Raw genomic sequence first — 18,208 nt, forward strand, 5'->3', positions numbered from 1 at the left:
ATAACATAGCGGTTTAGAGCAAAACCTCCCAAGGTTTAAGTGATCACCAGTTAATAGATCAGGACAGCACATGGAACACCAGGGGTTGTGTTAAAATGCAGATTTGCTTCCATAGGTCTGGGGTGGGGCCTTAGATAACGCAATTCTAATAAGATCTCAGATATTGCTCGTGCTTCTGGGCTAAAAGCCACACACTGAGCAGTAAAGATTTAGAATACAGGCTCTGTAAACAGGCTGCCTCACTTCAAATCCTGCCTCCATTTATTAACAGTGTGACTTTAGGTGAGTTGCATAACCTCCCTCTGCCTTGATTTCTTCATTTGTAAAATGCCAATAATGACAGTACCTAACATACAGGGTTAGGTAAAGTTTAGTAAAATTTAGTGTTTCACTGAGTGCCTAGCACCTAGTAAGCATTCAGCAAAGGTTAATTCCTACTGCTACCTGCACCACTACTATGGACACCATTATGACTACTACTGTATCATAATACTTGATAGGTTGTATCTTGCATCAAAATATCAATATTCACAAGACACATGGAAAAATTTCCATTTAGAACGTTTACAGACAAAAGAATACTGAGAGTGAGACTCTTCCAACAGTTAAAGAAACATGACTTTAAGGGGCCTTGTGGTACTTAACCAAAACCCAACAAAATTGATAAAACTCAGTACTGTTAGGGATGTAAAAAATCAGACTGATGATCATACTATTACTAGCAGCATGGATTAGTTCTGATTTCCTGAAGGACTATCTAGAAATATGTAATAAGTACTATAAAGACCATTCATGCCCTCTGATTGACCAGTGCTGTTTTTTAGTGTGTGTGTGGCTTTTTTTTTTTAGGTTTTATTTATTTATTTGGCAGAGAGAGACACAGTGAGAGAGGAAACACAAGAAAGGGAATGGGAGAGGGAGAAGCAGGCTTCCTGCTGAGCAAGGAGCCCGATGTGGGGCTCAATCCCCATGACCTGAGCTGAAGGCAGATGCTTAACAACTGAGCCACCCAGGTGCCCTGTTTTGTTTTTGTTTTGTTTTTAAAGATTTTCTTTATTGGGCACCTGGATGGCCCAGTGGGTTAAGCCTCTGCCTTTGGCTCAGGTCATGGTCTCAGGGTCTTGGGATCGAGCCCCACATCAGGCTGTCTGCTTAACAGGGAGCCTGCTTCCCCCTTTCTTGTTGCCTGCCTCTCTGCCTACTTGTGATCTCTCTCTCCCTCTCTGACAAATAAATAAGTAAAATAAAATCTTTTTTTTTAAGATTTTATTTATTTATTTGACAGAGATTGCAAGTAGACAGAGAGGCAGGCAGAGAAAGGGGAAGGGAAGCAGGCTCACCGCTGAGCACAGAGCCCGATGCGGGGCTCGATCCCAGGACCACGGGATCATGACCCGAGCCAAAGGCAGAGGCTTTAACCCACTGAGCCACCCAGGCGCCCCAATAAATAAAATCATTTTTTAAAAAAAGATTTTCTTTACTTACTAGAGAAAGAGAGAGAGAGCATAAGCAGAGGGAGTGGCAGGCAGAGGGAGAGGGAGAAGCAGGCTCCACCCAGAGCAGGGAGCCTGATGTGGGGCTCTATCCCAGGACCCTGAGATCATGACCTGAGCTGAAGGCAGATGTTCAACTGACAGAGCCACCCAGGCATCCCCACACACACTAGTACCGTTTTTGAGATTATGTACAACTAAACGAAAATTCAGAGGAGAAAATAAGCAACTTTTAAAGCAATGTTTATGGAAGCATTCTGTTTAGTAACAAAGGAATTGAATACCGTTCAAATTAAGTGGGACTAATATATTTACATGGAGAGTGGAGGAAAGGAAACGAAGTCGAAAGTTAGCATATGTTGGGGTGCCTGGGTGGCTCAGTTGGTTAAGCCTCTGCCTTAGGATCAGGTCATGATCCCCGGGTTCTGGGATTGAGCCCTGCATTGGGCTTCCGTGTTCCGCGGGGAGTCTGCTTTCCCCTCTGCTCCTCCCCCTGCTCCTGCTCTCTCTCTCTCTCTCATTCAGGCCCTCTCTCTCTCTCTCATGTAAATAAAATCTTTTTTAAAAAGTTAGCCTATATTGTTCTGCGCAGCCAGCATTTAAAATTTTCTAGCTCCCTGCATACAATTTAATTATTTATTAAAGTACAATTTATCTCTAAGACACACGTGAGTCTGAAATAAAAAGGGAAGAATCTAGATGACAAACAATAAAAATTTTTGAAAGACTTAATTTATTTGAGAGAGAGAGAGAGAAAGAGAGCACAAGCAGGGTGAGGGGCAGAGGGAGAAGTAGACTCCCCACTAAGCAGGGGGTCCAATGTGGGGCTCGATACCAGGACTCCTGGATCATGACCTGAGCCCGAAGGCAGACCCTTAACCGACTGAGACACCCAGGTGCCTGACAATCAAATTTTAATAGAAAGAAAAAACAAAACACCAGCTACCAAATAAACACAGAGGGACAACTATTCCACTCTGGACTATATCCCTGAAAAGACACAGACATGCTGTTATCCTGATACCAAGACCTTGGAAGGGCTTTTGCACCTGTCTGGAAGGGTATTTAAGCCTTTCTCAAAATAATTTACATACAAAAGATCCAGTAAAAAGGACTGAGGGAAAAATAAACAAATTTCAAACTAGTATACAATCTCAATTTAGAAACTATGATTGTAAGAGAAAGTGGAGTAATTACACAAGAAAAGGCAATTTTTAAGGAAAAAATCGTTAATTTTAGAAAGAGCTAAAATTAAGTATTATATTAAATAAGAGCTTAATTAAAGTAGCATGACTCAGAAAACACAAAGGAATTGGTGACTAAGTCAGATGAATGTCACGTTGAGGCTTCCCTTGGAATAGGATGATGAGCCCATTGTTCAAATCTCTTTTTTAAAGCCTATTCCATGACTAAGTACTAATTAAGAAGCAATATCCCTGATGAGAGCTTTCAACTTTTTTTTTTGCCAACTTACTAAATATATTTTAAGGCAAAATGAAGTTTTTCCACATGACAAAATGAATCCATTATTTCCTGTGTGTTAAGCATAAACTGCCTAAAAGTATAGCAATATGACAGATGGATTTATAACCACCATGCTTACATACCTTTGCTGAGATTGCTAATGTGCAGGCAATACCCAGCTCTCCACCTCCAACCACGGTAATTTTATTGACTGCTTTATGCTCGTGATTTACCCAGTTCTTTGAATTTATGTCTGAGACACCTAGAAATAAAAGTGGATTATCATGAAATTCTTGAAATAATATAAAAAATCTTTTTTAGGGTCTTAAAAAAATACACCAACTTTTAGTAACTTGGACAGAAAACATGGTGTTAGCCCATAAGAAGCACTCGAAAATATCTGAACAAGTGAAATGCAAGACAGATAGGAATCTCAGTAAATATTCTAATAAACAGAGACTACCCCTTTAAAAAGAAAGTATCTTTCTAAACATTCAAAACATTATGCAAGACTGAAAAATAGAATTTCCATCATTCTGAATGATATTCTGATTCTTACTGCTCTGGTCTATAATGCAAAAATGTTTAACGCCTCACTGAATTTTATAAGCATGGATATTTTGCTTTATCCTCAATGAGAAACATTGAGAATCATAAATTTTCTGATCCAATCATTTATTGAATGAGACAAAAAGCCACAAAAATATAATGAAAACTGTTCATATGATGAAAAAGGTTTGGGATTGTCATATCAAGTGATTTTGAATAAAACACAGAATTATTTTATCTGTCAGTGTAAGAGCAACCTTTTACATTTTAAGAAACTATAATTATTGGAACTGTAGGGTAACACCCTATAATAGATGTACAGGAATTTTTGATTCAACAGAGATATGTACAGATACATGAATATATTTATTTACAGAAATCCAGTAGCAGAGAGTAAAGGATATTAGTGAGAAATTGTAAATTCATAACTCTCTCATTAACAAAAATACAAACCTTCAGTGATTTTTGCAATATAGGCTAGCAAGTCTACCTGCCGTGCCTCATCAGATGATGGTAGAGAATACAGGGGAAGTTCCTCTTGAAACTTGGCAATCATTTCTTTAATTAGCCCAACAATGACAGATTTAGGCTGCAGAATACAAAGGGAAAAGTTATGTAAAAATTTTCCTAAAGAATATTACCTTGTTAACCTATATATTATTATGAAGTTAATGAACAGAAAGTTTTGTATTATGCTCTTAGTTTTTAAAAACTACTGTACAAAATACATAAGACTTTTAACTGAAAAATTATTTAATTCTTTAAACTGAAAATTAGAGAAATGCTAATCCATATCACCAAAAGATGGGAAAATAACATGAATGTGCTTATAGCAAAGTACCTATGTTCAGGAATTGTCTGTATTTTTTTATTTTAAAATAAGTGCAGACTTACAGAAAAGTTAAAAAAAAACAAGTACAAAAAATTTTCATATGCTCTTCACCCAGCTCACTCAAATGTTAACTTTTTAGCACAGATATTTTCTATCTCCTTCCCTCTCTATGTTTTTCTGAACCAGCTGAGAATAAATTGCAGATTAATACCTTTTCACCCCTAAATACTTTAGTGTGTATTTCCTAAAAGAAAAAACAAAACAGGGACTCCTGGGTGGCTCAGTGGCTCAGTTGGTTGAGTGTCTGCCTCTTGGTTTCAGCTCAGGTCGTGATCTCAGGGACATAAGCTCAAGTCCCGGGCTGGGCACCACACCTGGCATGGAGTCTGAGATTCTCTATCTCCCTCTGCCTCTGTCCCTCCTCCCACTCCATGTGTGCATACGCTCTATCAAAAAAGTAAAAGTAAAATCTGTTAAAAAAAAAAAACAACAAAAAACCCCTCAAAAAAAAATTTCTCCTATATAACTATTATCAAATCAATAAACACTGATAAAATATTATCTAACCCAGTACTGTTTCTATTAATTTATTAAGCAATCCACTTAAACTCTCTGACCTTCAGTTTATCAGCAGTATAATATGAAAAATATAATATATTATTATGCAATATAATATGAAAAATAAATCTCAAGTGGCTGTTATGAGAAACAAATGCATGTAACCTATATGCTATAAGTGTAAAATATTTATTATTATTAAAAATATTTACTAGTTTGCTTATTTTAAAAAATGCTTAATTTATCAGAGTCTGAGTTTCACTATTTATAAATCAAGAGGATGAAGTTTTTAAAGACCAAGCAGATAATAATGTGTGAAGTTGTCAAGTATGAGAAAATTTAGGGAGATGGTTATTGTGGCAAATTGGAAAGAGTATACACATAGGCATTCAAATTCATACTAAGAACAAAACAAAACCACTTTTGCTGTTCAACAAAATTCTGTAGACCTAACAGAGCACACTGAATCTCTCAGAGAAAACATCTGCAATCCTTGGCCTAGACAGCCTCTAGATTTCTTCCAGTTCCAAAATTCTATGTAATTCTACTACATAATTAAAATTCCAACTGCATGAGCAACTTAAAAGTTACTGTAGTACTTTTAAATAGGGCAATTTAAATAATGTATTGTCTTCTTAAGACTAGTTTAAATTAAAAAAAAACTTGTTTTAGCTTATACATAATAAAGAGGTTCAAACAGTAAAATGGAATCAATACTGTTTGAACTGAAATCAAGCACAATCTCAACTAGACCATGGGACTATCTCTGAGTATTTACTATATGAACAAAACTATGAAAAGAGATCCCAATGAAAACCAGAAAGAGGAAACAGGAAATATGAATTCCCAAAACAGGGCACAGATGTCAAAATACTGTTTGAGGATAGCTTACCAAAAAATTAAAAAAGAAGGGTAAAAATGGATGAAGAAGATAGACAATTCAAAAAAGAAGGAGCATACATAACCGACTGATATATGAAAAAGATTTCAATTTCAGTCACGAAACTAAACATTAAGATAACATTTTTTTACACAACCTAAGCCTAAAGGAGCTGGAGAAAGAACAACAAAGAAAGCCTAAACCCAGCAGGAGAAGAGAAATAATAAAGATCAGAGCAGAAATCAATGAAACAGAAACAACAACAATAACAACAAAAAAAAACCAGTAGAACATTTAATGAAACTAGGAGCTGGTTCTTTGAAAGAATTAATAATATTGATAAACCCCTGGCAAGACTTATCAAAAAGAAAAGAGAAAGGACCCAAATAAAGTTATGAATGAAAGAGGAGAGATCACAACCAACACCAAAGAAATACAAACAATTATAAGAACAAATTATGAGCAACTATATGCCAGCAAATTTGACAATCTGGAAGAAATGGATGGATTCCTAGAGACATATAAACTACCACAACTGAACCAGGAAGAAACAGAAAACCTGAACAGACCTAACCAGTAAGGAGACTGAAGCAGTTATCAAAAATCTCCCAACAAACAAGAGCCCAGGGCCAGACAGCTTCCCAGGGGAATTCTACCAAACATTTAAATAAGAATTAATTCCTATTCTCCTGAAACTGCTCCAAAAAAATAGAAATGGAAGGAAAACTTCCAAACTCATTTTATGAGGCCAGCATTACCTTGATCCCAAAACCAGACAAAGATCCCATCAAAAAAGAGAATTACAGACCAAAATCCTTGATGACACACAGATGCAAAAATTCTCACCAAAATACTAGCCAATAGGGGGCGCCTGGGTGGCTCAGTCAGGTCATGATCTCAGGGTCCTAGGATCGAGTCCCGCATCGGGCTCTCTGCTCAGGAGGGAGCCTGCCTCCTCCTCCTGTCTCTCTCTGCCTGCCTCTCTGCCTACTTGTGATCTGTCTGTCAAATAAATAAAAAAAAAAAATCTTTAAAAAGAAAAAAAAAAAAGAAAAGAAAAAAAATACTAGCCAATAGGATCCAACAGTACATTAAAAGGATTATTCACCACAACCAAGTGGGATTTATTCCAGGGCGGCAAGGTCAGTTCAACATCCGCAAATCAATCAATGTGATACAATACACTAATAAAAGAAAGAACAAGAACCACGTGATACTCTCAATAGATGCTGTACTTTGTCAAAAGCTTTTTCAGCATCTCTTTCTTTTTTTTTTTTTTAAGATTTTTATTTATTTATTTGACAGATCACAAGTAGGCAGAGAGGCAGGCAGAGAGAGAGAGGAAGGGAAGCAGGCTCCCCACTGAGCAGAGAGCCCGATGAGGGGCTCGATCCCAGGACCCTGGGATCATGACCTGAGCCGAAGGCAGAGGCTTAACCCACTGAGCCACCCAGGTGCCCTTCAGCATCTCTTTCTTGATCAAAACTCCTCACAGTGTAGGGAGAAAGGGTACATACCTCAATATCATCAAAGCTATCTATGAAAAACCCACAGCGAGTATCATTCTCAATGGAGAAAAACTGAGAGCTTTTCCTCTGAGGTCAGGAACATGGCAGGGATGTCCATTATCACCACTGCTATTCAACACAGTACTAGAAGTCCTAGCCTCAGCAATCAGACAACAAAAAGAAATTAAAGGCATCCAAATTGGCAAAGAAGAAGTCAAACCATCACTCTTTGCAGATGATATAATACTATATGTGGAAAACCCAAAAGACTCTACTCCAAATCTGCTAGAACTTGAACAGGAATTCAGTAAAGTGTCAGAGTATAAAATCAATGCACAGAAGTCATCTGCATTTCTATACACCAACATGAAGACAGAAGAAAGAGAAATTAAGGAGTCATCCCATTTACAGTTGCACCCAAAACCATAAGACACCTAGGAATAAACCTAACCAAAGAGGCTAAGAATCTATACTCAGAAAACTATAAAGTACTCATGAAAAAAACTGAGGAAGACACAAAGAAATAGAAAAATGTCCCATGCTCATGGATTGGAAGAACAAATACTGTGAAAATGTCTATGCTACCTAAGGCAATCTACACGTTTAATGCAATCCCTATCAAAATACCATCCATTTTTTTTTCAAAGAAATGGAACAAATAATCCTAAAATTTATATGGAACCAGAAAAGACCCCGAGTAGCCAGAGGAATGTGGAAAAAGAAAGCCAAAGTTGGTGGCATCACAATTCCAGACTTCAAGCTCTACTACAAAGCTGTCATCATCAAGACAGCATGGTACTGGCACAAAAACAGATACACAGATCAATGGAACAGAACAGAAAGCCCAGAAATAGACCCTCAACTCTATGGTCAACTAATCTTCGACAAAGCAGGAAAGGATGTCCAATGGAAAAAAGACAGCCTCTTCAACAAATGGTGTTGGGAAAACTGGACAGCCACATGCAGAAAAATGAAACTGGATCATTTCCTTACACCACAAACAAAGACTCAAAATGAATGAAGGACCTCAATGTGAGAAAGGAATCCATCAAAATCCTTGAGGAGAACAGAGGCAGCAACCTCTTCGACCTCAGCCACAGCAACTTCTTCCTAGGAACATCGCCAAAGGCAAGGGAAGCAAGGGCAAAAATGAACTATTGGGACTTCATCAAGATCAAAAGCTCTTGCACAGCAAAGGAAACAGTTAACAAAACCAAAAGACAACTGACAGAATAGGAGAAGATACTTGCAAACAACATATCAGATAAAGGGTTAGCATCCAAAATCTATAAAGAACTTATCAAACTCAACACCCAAGGAACAAATAATCCAATCAAGAAATGGGCAGAGGACACAAACAGACATTTCTATAAAGAAGATATCCAGATGGCCAATGGACACATGAAAAATTGTTCCACATCACTTGGCATCAGGAAAATACAAATCAAAACCACAATGAGATACCACCTCACACCAGTCAGATGGCTCAAATTAACAAGTCAGGGAATGACAGATGCTGGCAAGGATACGGAGAAAGGGGAACCCTCCTACACTGTTGGTGGGAATGCAACCTGGTGCAACCACTCTGGAAAACAGCATGGAGGTCCCTCAAAAAGTTGAAAATAGAGCTATCCTATGACCCAGCAATCGCACTACTGGATATTTACCCTAAAGATACAAATGTAGTGATCTGAAGGGGCATGTGCACCTGAATGTTTAATAGCAGCAATGTCCACAATAGCCAAATTGCGGAAAGAACCTAGATGTCCATCAACAGATGAATGGATAAAGAAGATGTGGTATATATATATACACAATGGAATACTATGCAGCCATCAAAAGAAATGAAATCTTGCCATTTGCAACGACATGGATAGAACTAGAGGGCATTATGCTTAGTGAAATAAGTCAATCAGAGAAAGACAATTATCACATGATCTCCCTGATATGAGGAAGTTGAGAGGCAACGTGGGGGGTTTGGGGGGTAGGAAAGGAATAAATGAAACAAGATGGGATCGGGAGGGAGACAAACCATAAGAGACTCTTAATCTCACAAAACAAACTGAGGGTTGCCGGGGGTAGGGGGCTAGGGAGAGGTGGTTGGGTTATGGACATTGGGGAGGGTATGTGCTATGGTGAGTGCTGTGAAGTGTGTAAGCCTGGTGATTCACAGACATGTACCCCTGGGGCTAATAATACATTGTATGTTAATTAAAAAATTAAAAAAAAAAGATAACATTTTTGTCCCTCCAAATGACAAATTTTTATTATGCCCTATTTATCACATTTAACTGGGAATCTTATTTATTAAAATCACCAAATAAAGCAAATCATGTACAGATTCATAAAGTAAAAGGTCAGTGTTCCTCCACCTAATGTCTCTCAGCCACCTGGTGAGCATCCCTTCCTTTTGCATTTCTTCTTTTCTTCTTTTTATTCGTTTTATATATATGAAATATATAGAAAAGTATAAAGACAAAATAATTGCACACCTTTTTATAGGATATATATATTTTTTAAAAAGTTGTAATCCTAACACCATTCTCTACTCCAGCTTTACCTGACTCTTGACATATCCTTGGTCTCATTCAGGGGTTCCCAGTCCTCCTGTCCTACAACTTCCTGGACACGTAAATTATCCTTTCATAAAAATTGAAATTACTTACAAAAAGGAGAACATACTCTATATCCTTCTAAGTAAATATATAGAGAGAAGCAAAGGTTTGTTTTGCTTTAATGATAGTACCTTCTGTTAGAATGAAAGTACTACAAAACAGGGATTCTACGCTGATTTCAAGTGATGGCTGACATACATATTGTCTACCTTTTGGAGACGAATTTGGCAATATATAAGAATAGCCTTCAAAATATTTATAAACTTTGATCCAACAATCCTGCTCTTAGAAATTTATCAATGGGAAATTATTAAAGATTTATAATATATATACATTTATATGTACATATTAAGGATGCTCATCATTAAATTTCTAACAACAGATCAATTTGTAAATACATTATGCCAATATTTTTTATGTGAGATCATCTGGCAACCAATTTAAAGACGATGTATTTTGAAAATACTGTTTAAAATGAGAAGTGCTCAATGTAATGGTAGATGAAAAGTCCAGAAAACAGAACTGCGTGTGAGAACTTGTAAAGCAAGTAAACTGGTTAAAACTTAATGCTCAGTTAAAACATAACATGTAACAGAAGATTATATACAGTGTGGTTCAATTTACATAAAGGTTAAAACTGGGCAAAACTACAAATAATTACATAAATTATGTAAGAATCTTTAAGAAGGAGGGACTAGGAACTAATGTCCAATATCTTGCTAGTAACTTTTCACATGTTTTATCAAGTAGTGCGCAGCTATCAGAAGAGGGAGCAAATAAAAGTTGGCTCCAAACGTGGAGAGAGCACTTCATACAGGCTGCGGTCTGTCACTGGGGTTCTGGAACTTGAGCAACTCCAAGGAGCTCAGTTTCAAAATATTTTTCAAGTCCATACAAGGAATACCATTGAAAGAAAATTCAGTACCTCATCTGTACCCTTAGGATAAAGACAGATGCTCAGAAAAACAAAAACTTGTAAAAGAAAATCCAAAGTATCTTACATGGCTCCAGTTCTGAAGACAGGGCAAGTATATTCTGCCTTGAGCATCCACGTGTTTTCCAACTGAGATGCCCATATTTGCAGTTGGCTTTAAGAAGCAAATGGGGGGAGCAAAAGGGTGGGAATCCAAAATCCACAAACGAATTGGTATATTATACGTATTACCTATTTGAGACAAAATAAACACTTTTTCAAACAATGATGAAGCACACACATCATATTTATGGTACAGCTAGGTGGCATTTGAAGACGTGTAGTGTCGTCAAGTGTATATATAAAGGATTTATGTAAATCAAGGCCTACCTCTCCATTTTCACGTTCCCATGAAAGCACCAGCATAACACTTGAAGAAATTAAATTAAGACAACGACCAGCTCATGCAATTCAGTAAATATTTATAAGACCTGCTGTGCCAGGAATCTGGGCTGCAGCATCTTATCCATGCAACCTTCTTTGTTCCACCCGAGCAGCGCTATTCCACCTTTCTTGAAAGGTAGTGGACACTTTCTATTTTTATACTTATACTGCGTTGAAGTTATTTGCCTACAGGGTCTGTGTTTCCTTTCACAATGTAAACTCCCAGAGGATGATGTATTATTCATTTCTATATCCCCTGCACCAAGTACAGTGCCTAACATACTGGCTGAGAAAAAAGGTTTCTTATATAAGTAAGAGTGAGTGAATGAAGAAACAAATGAAAAATGAATCAATCAACAAAGACAAAGTCAATACTTTTGATACCAACCCTCAAGTCACTCCTTAAGCACGAACGAGCTGGGTTAGACACATCGAACTCGGAGCTGAAAATAACCTCCAGAGTTACCTCGTCCAGTGGTTCTTAGAATGGAGCGTACAGAGAGACAGGAACTTGAGTGCAGGCCCTTTCAGTGTTAACCAGTTACTACGTACATACCTCAAGCCTACCAAGAGCAAAAATCTCTCACGGCTCTGGATGCCAGCAAGCCCAAAGCTAAGCCTAATAAAAATGTAAAAAACTAAACTTAAACTAGAAATCTGATCAATTACCTTAGCTGTTCTGTTCTATCTCCTGACAGGTCTTACTGCATGTCTTTCATTATACTTGTGACCCGGGCAGCTCAGGAGCAAGAATGCCCAGGTTCAAATCCTAGTTTCACCTATGACTAGCTTTATGATTTTTAGGCAAGTTCCTTAACTTCCCTGTGCCTCAATTTCTTCCCCTATAAAATGGAAATAATTATACCTCTGACCCCATTGGGTTGTTGTGAGGATGAAGTTAGTTAAGGTATGTAAAAGTTAGTTAAGGTATGCAATTCTTAGAACGGTGCATGACATGGGGAATACCATGAAGGGTTGGCAATTTTTGTAATTTACCTCAAACCCATTTTGGAAATAGGCCAAGTTTTATTTTCCACTACAATCCTATTTTGCTAAGGAGATCTTCCTTCCACTGACAGCTGCTTTTCTCATCTTGGTTCCTCCTCTAAAAATACAAGGATACTCAGCCCTGTCTTCACATTAAAAGCACTTAAGGAACTTGGAAACATACCAGTATCTGGGCCACTCCCCCAAAGCTTCTGATTCCATGGGACGGGTGTGGATAACATTTTTTAAAAGCTTTCCATGTGATTTAGTTCTCAGGACCACACTCCTCTTCTACTTTTGTCTAAGTCTTAAAACAATTTTTTAAATTGGGATACAACTGACATATAACATATTAGTTTCACTGTATAATGTAGTATCTTGATATTTGTATATACTGCAAAATGATCACTACAGTAAGTATAGTCAACATTCATTACCATAGTGTCTAAATATTTACAATTTGGGTATAGGCATAATATAACAATTGATCCGTAGATAATTCTATGATTATAAAGTCATGTGATCAAAGCACCACAAAGTGACTGACGGGTACTGAGACACACCATCAGATTCCTCCAGAAGTAGTTACTCTGTCGAATATTATATATTTTCTAGAGTAGTGTTTTTCAAATTGTGTTCATGATAATTTGGTCACAAAATTAATTTAGCAGGCTGCAAACAATATCTTAAAATGGAATTGAAAATAAAATAAATGACAGTTAGTATGGTGTTTAAGATATATATGTATATAGTGTGTGTTTGCACACCCATGTGTACACTATGTATATAAAAGTATTTCTTATTGTGTGTCACAATCAAAACATTTGAAAATCATCGTTCTAGGCCATGCAAATTTTTTTGTTTCATAATATAGTTATAGTAGGCCAAATCCTGATGGTTCCACTTTCTGTGTTAATCATTACACATTAAAGAAAAGGAAATAAATGTCTATTGATGGTACCTTCCTAATTGATCAAGGACCTGCTGCATCTCTCAATGCCCGTCCCCAGGAGCGTCCATGCATTTTCATAGCCCATGCTTGGCAAAGCAATGGGTGAGCCTGATTCCCATGTCTAACTGGTAAGATTCACTACTGGTGTTCTGTTCTCTTCTTCCTTCCTTCTTCTCCATTCTTTTCTGTCAGCAAATGCCCTGTCTCCTACCCTGCCCATTTAGCTTTCAATAATTCATTGCCAAAGAGTCAGAACTCCTGGTAAAGTCCTCAGATCTGAAGTAATTATATCATAAAAGTATAACTTAAGTTAGCTGTAAATAAAGTTCAGATGCATATCATCATATTAAGATGAATACACATCTCTAAAGAATGAGTGGATGAAGAAAAAGTGTCATCACAACCTTGACACAATCTTGGAGAGATAATAAGAAATAATCGAGAAATGTCTGCAGGTATGTATAAGGAAGTATCAATGGAAGATTCATCAAGCGAATAGGAGTGGGTAGGAAGTTAGTTATAAGCTTAACCTCGTCCTTTCTCAATTGTTTAAGTTTTCTTAGCATGAGTATACATTATTAGTATACTAATAAAACTAGTAACTGAAAGAAATATAAGCAGACAAATAATCACGGTCAACATTTATTAAGCATCTATTATGTGCCAGGCATAATGCCAAGAGCTTTACTTACAGTAATTCATTTAATCCTCATAGTCCTAGAGCGAGGCTGTACTATTGTGCCATTTTACAGACAATAAAGACAATACATTCTGACCGTCTGATCGGCAGGAAATAACTAGTGTGGATCACACTGAGTTGATATAATTCTACTCAAAAGCAGAGAAAAAAAAGAGTGTACTGCAAAGATAAAGGTACTGCAGGTACCATTATCACCTTGGAAGACCCAGTGTAAGAATCAATGAAATAACTCCTTGGCTCTTGGAAAGGCAGAATGCCAATGAGGGGCATCATACCAATGATATTAAAATAAGTTTTACACCCTCCTGTTACTTCCCCACACTGAGCAGTGACTCATTTAAATTCATGAGCTCCTCTGTTAATATATAATTACCCTTGACATCACTGGGGTGGGTAAGAATTGGGAATGAAATCCATCAACCAATCAGTCATTAGGGTAGGCAATAATTCTCTCTCTCTCTTTCTAATATCTAATCATAATAAATGCAGAACACAAGCAATGGGGATCAGGTCTGAGAAAGGTTCTCTAGGCAGCCTGGTAAGAGTCTGAGAGGTTGGCAGGAAAGGAGCAAGGAGGAAAATGAAAATCAATTTTGCAGTTTCTGCAGAGCTCACTGCTAGCGACTTTCATCTGCAACCACATTGCTATGTATAAAAACCAAACTGAATTTCTATGCATTTCTTGTGCCAAAGCAGGTGTCATAGTGGGACATGAATAAAAGATGAGCGCACCCCTGGCAATGACGATTACGGATGGGAAGAAATTAGGGAGGGTTTATAACAGTCTGGGGACTACTGAAATGAAGCACCTGCTTTGAAAAAAGTCCCCTGAAATATAGCTTCTTTGTGCCTTTTAAGTAGTGTATTCCCACAGTACAGAGCTGAACCTTTGGTAAAGGAGCAAACTCCACTGTTCTCTCCCCATTTGTTTTCAAATCCTCCTCAGCCCTTTTTTCAGGGCACCTCCTCTCTCACATGCCCAGCAAATTCATTTATTAGTCAGAAACCAAATAAACAAACTCAACCATTCAATAAATATTTATCAAGCATTTTCTATAAACACAGCACTGTGTATTAGTGATTTTGGATAATATCCTTCCTGGGATTTTTTGCATTTTAAAAGAGGAATAAATTTTTAGTTGTGGCATTTCAGGCACCCCTTCAGAGAAATATATTAAAACCAATGCTTCCCTGGTGTTCTTTACATCATACTATAGAAGAATCACCCATACCTATGTGAAAGGTTAGTCCTGTTGAATATTGACAGAAGTAGGTCTGGAAAACTAGGAAGAGTTAAGTATAGGGGAGCTAGTGATTTTTTTGTTTGTTCTTTTTGGCACTTAATTATTTTAACCTGTCAGGCCACCTGAAAATATGTTGCTTTCTTTGAGCTCTAATGGCCTCAAATTTCCTGTTGGAGTTTCAAGTTATAGCCTGATACCACTATGTGGTCTTAGGTAAATCACTTGACAAGGCTAAGATTCAGTTTCACCCATAGAATGGGGACATCATACAGATGGAAAGGGAGAGGAATAAAACACTGATGTAATGGAGAAAAAGGTGTGATCCTTGCATTTTGCTATGGAAAGCAACAAGAACGCTCCCTAAGAGCAGGCCTATATCTGTGTAGGAGCCCAGGGCAGGCAGCCCAAGACAGGCCACTTTGGCATAAAGATGATTTTGAGTTAAAAGTAATCGAAACCCAGCAGATACAGGAAATGCTCTCTGTCTCCCTCTCAAATGCCGAAATTTACGCGGGAAAGACGAGCCTGTACCAGGAAAAGAGTTCCTTACAGAGACTCCCCTTTACCTAAAAAACTTACTACATAATAGGGCAACCTTTGTTTTTCCAAGCATCTCCTTTCCCTTCTTGCTAAATGTTTGTTTCCCTTTTGTGTCCACAGGCCCCTCCCCTCTCCTTAGCTCATATAAGCTTCATGTTACCGCATTGCCTTTGGAATCTCACATCTGGTGCATCCCCCATACACACACCTATTTAGTTTGAATTTCTCCTTTTTATCCGTCTCATGTCAATTTGATTCTAAGTCCAGCTAAGAGCAGAGGAAGATCTTCCTCCCCCACACCTGTCTTATCTTCCTCTGTACACTAGCCCCTAGCAGAGTAGTCGCACATAGTTGACACTCAGTAAGTATTTGTTGAACTGAACTGGATTAACTGTTATTAATCTAGGCCACCGACTAGATGGGACAGCATTCTGCTATGTCCAACAAGGTTCTGTATAGATTTTATACACACACACACACACACACACACACATATATATATATGAAAAAATATATGTGAAAATACTTTCAGAATGTTAGGGGACTAAACAAAGGTAAGTTCTTGTTTAGTGGCTCTTTTACAAAACTCCCACATTTTCTCAATTGCCACACTTACCCTGATACATCACAGGAATAGTGCCAGTGAAATTCAGCAGGTCTTTCTGGGAACTATCTTTGAACACTGGAAGAAAAAAAGCCCCAAAATGTGCACTCAAAAGTAGAAAAAACAGTTTTAAGTTTGTAGCATGCATATACACATGTAAAGAAGCACACATAATTTCTAAAGTTCATCATCTTTGAATCTGTAAATATGCTGACAAGGGGGAAATTACTAGATACTGTTTTCTTAGAAAGTCAAGAGGACAGCTGAAAACACACAGGGCTTTGATACAGAAATCCCAGGTTCTAGGCCTACTTTCCCCACTCAGACACCGGCAACTTTTGGCTACTTCAATCTCTTTGACATTCAGTTCCATCATCTATACAATAAAGACAGTAAGACTGCATCATAAAGTTGTCATAAGGATCTAATGAGTTAATGTGAAAACACACCTAAGAAGTTTAGGATTAGCAAATGTGGGGACATTATCAAATAATTGTCACATGTAACAAATCAGTTATAATCACTTTCAGATACCAGACTATAATTTTTTTTTTAAAGATTTTTTTTATTTATTGATTTGAGAGAGAGACAGTGAGAGAGAGCATGAGCAAGGAGAAGGTCAGAGAGAGAAGCAGACTCCCTGCGGAGCCGGGAGCCCGATGCGGGACTCGATCTCGGGACTCCAGGATCATGACCTGAGCCGAAGGCAGTCGTCCAACCAACTGAGCCACCCAGTCGTCCCCAGACTATAATTTTATAAGGAAAAAAGTGTTAGCTTTATTTTTTAAACTGACTTTTTTGAAAGATCACTAATTGGGTGCCTGGGTGGCTCAGTGGATTAAAGCCTCTGCCTTCAGCTCAGGTCATGATCTCAGGGTCCTGGGATCGAGCCCCGCATCGGGCTCTCTGCTCAGCAGGGAGCCTGCTTCCCCCCACTCCCACTTCTCTTTGCCTGCCTCTCTTGTCTACTTGTGATCTTTGTCTGTCAAATAAATAAATAAAATCTTTAAGGAAAAAAAAAAAGAAAGATCACTAATTATCTTCCTCAATTTCTTTAACTCCATTATTTTCAATCTTTTTTCCACCTTCATGTGTCTGTAACTTCAACTTAACCCATCAATGACTGTGTATACAGTGGCAGAGAATTAATGCTCTCAACTCTGAACTGAATACAGAAAACACTACCTCTGGTTTCAAACTACTCAACTGCCTGAGAAGGTAGTTCTCTTAATACTTAGTAACCATCCTATTTAGGCAATAGGAGGAAAAATTCTAACTAAATTTTATGACCTATTAGAAAGTGAAAAGAGGAAACCAGGCTGATAGAAAATTCAAGGCCAAGAGGATACATAAACACAAATGTTTACCTTGAACTATATAAGTAAAGGTAAGAGTGGGTAAAGGGATCTCACTCCATGGCAAAAACAAAAATGAAAAAGAACAGTGGAAAAGGGACTGTTACTCAAGAAAACAGAATAACCTAGAAATGTGGTAGAGAAGATGTAGGTGTAAATATATATAATCTAATAATCCAAAATAGAAGTGATTATGACACATGACTATCGCTGTATTCAAAAATGAAATGTACACTGACAATATTAATCCTATAGCTTAAGAGTTTAATGGCATGGCTAGCTTGCTCTAAATGGAGAAAATGAAACTAAGAATTAACTGGTATAATGACATTTTTAAGTCTCTATGATGAAGAAAGACCTTTAAAAGAACAAGCTAGGGGCGCCTGGGTGGCTCAGTCATTAAGCGTCTGCCTTCGGCTCAGGTCATGATCCCAGGGTCCTGGAATTGAGCCCCACAATGGGCTCTCTGCTCAGCAGGAAGCCTGCTTCTCCCTCTCACACTCACCCTGCTTGTGCTCCCTCTCTCCCTGTCTCTCTCTCTCTCTGGGAAATAAATAAAATCTTAAGAAA

General features: G+C 37.8%; 1 protein-coding gene across 5 annotated transcripts in view; it reads right to left on the minus strand.

The window, feature by feature from the left end:
- UEVLD (UEV and lactate/malate dehyrogenase domains) overlaps window positions 1-18,208 on the minus strand; it is a 53,234-nt gene that overhangs the window by 26,277 nt on the left and 8,749 nt on the right. For 4 of the 5 annotated variants that reach the window (XM_032881176.1, XM_032881177.1, XM_032881178.1 and 1 more), the window contains 4 exons: window positions 16,296-16,361; window positions 10,901-11,064; window positions 3,960-4,095; window positions 3,101-3,219 (listed from right to left, as the gene is read on the minus strand). In XM_032881176.1, coding sequence (XP_032737067.1) covers window positions 3,101-3,219; window positions 3,960-4,095; window positions 10,901-11,064; window positions 16,296-16,361 — 485 coding nt within the window. The remainder of the gene's footprint in view (window positions 1-3,100; window positions 3,220-3,959; window positions 4,096-10,900; window positions 11,065-16,295; window positions 16,362-18,208) is intronic. The other variant, XM_032881179.1, reaches the window with a different exon arrangement.

This window comes from Lontra canadensis, unplaced genomic scaffold (assembly GCF_010015895.1).
Source record: "Lontra canadensis isolate GAN:19392208 unplaced genomic scaffold, GSC_riverotter_1.0 scaffold74, whole genome shotgun sequence".
NCBI classification, from domain to species: Eukaryota; Metazoa; Chordata; class Mammalia; order Carnivora; family Mustelidae; genus Lontra; species Lontra canadensis.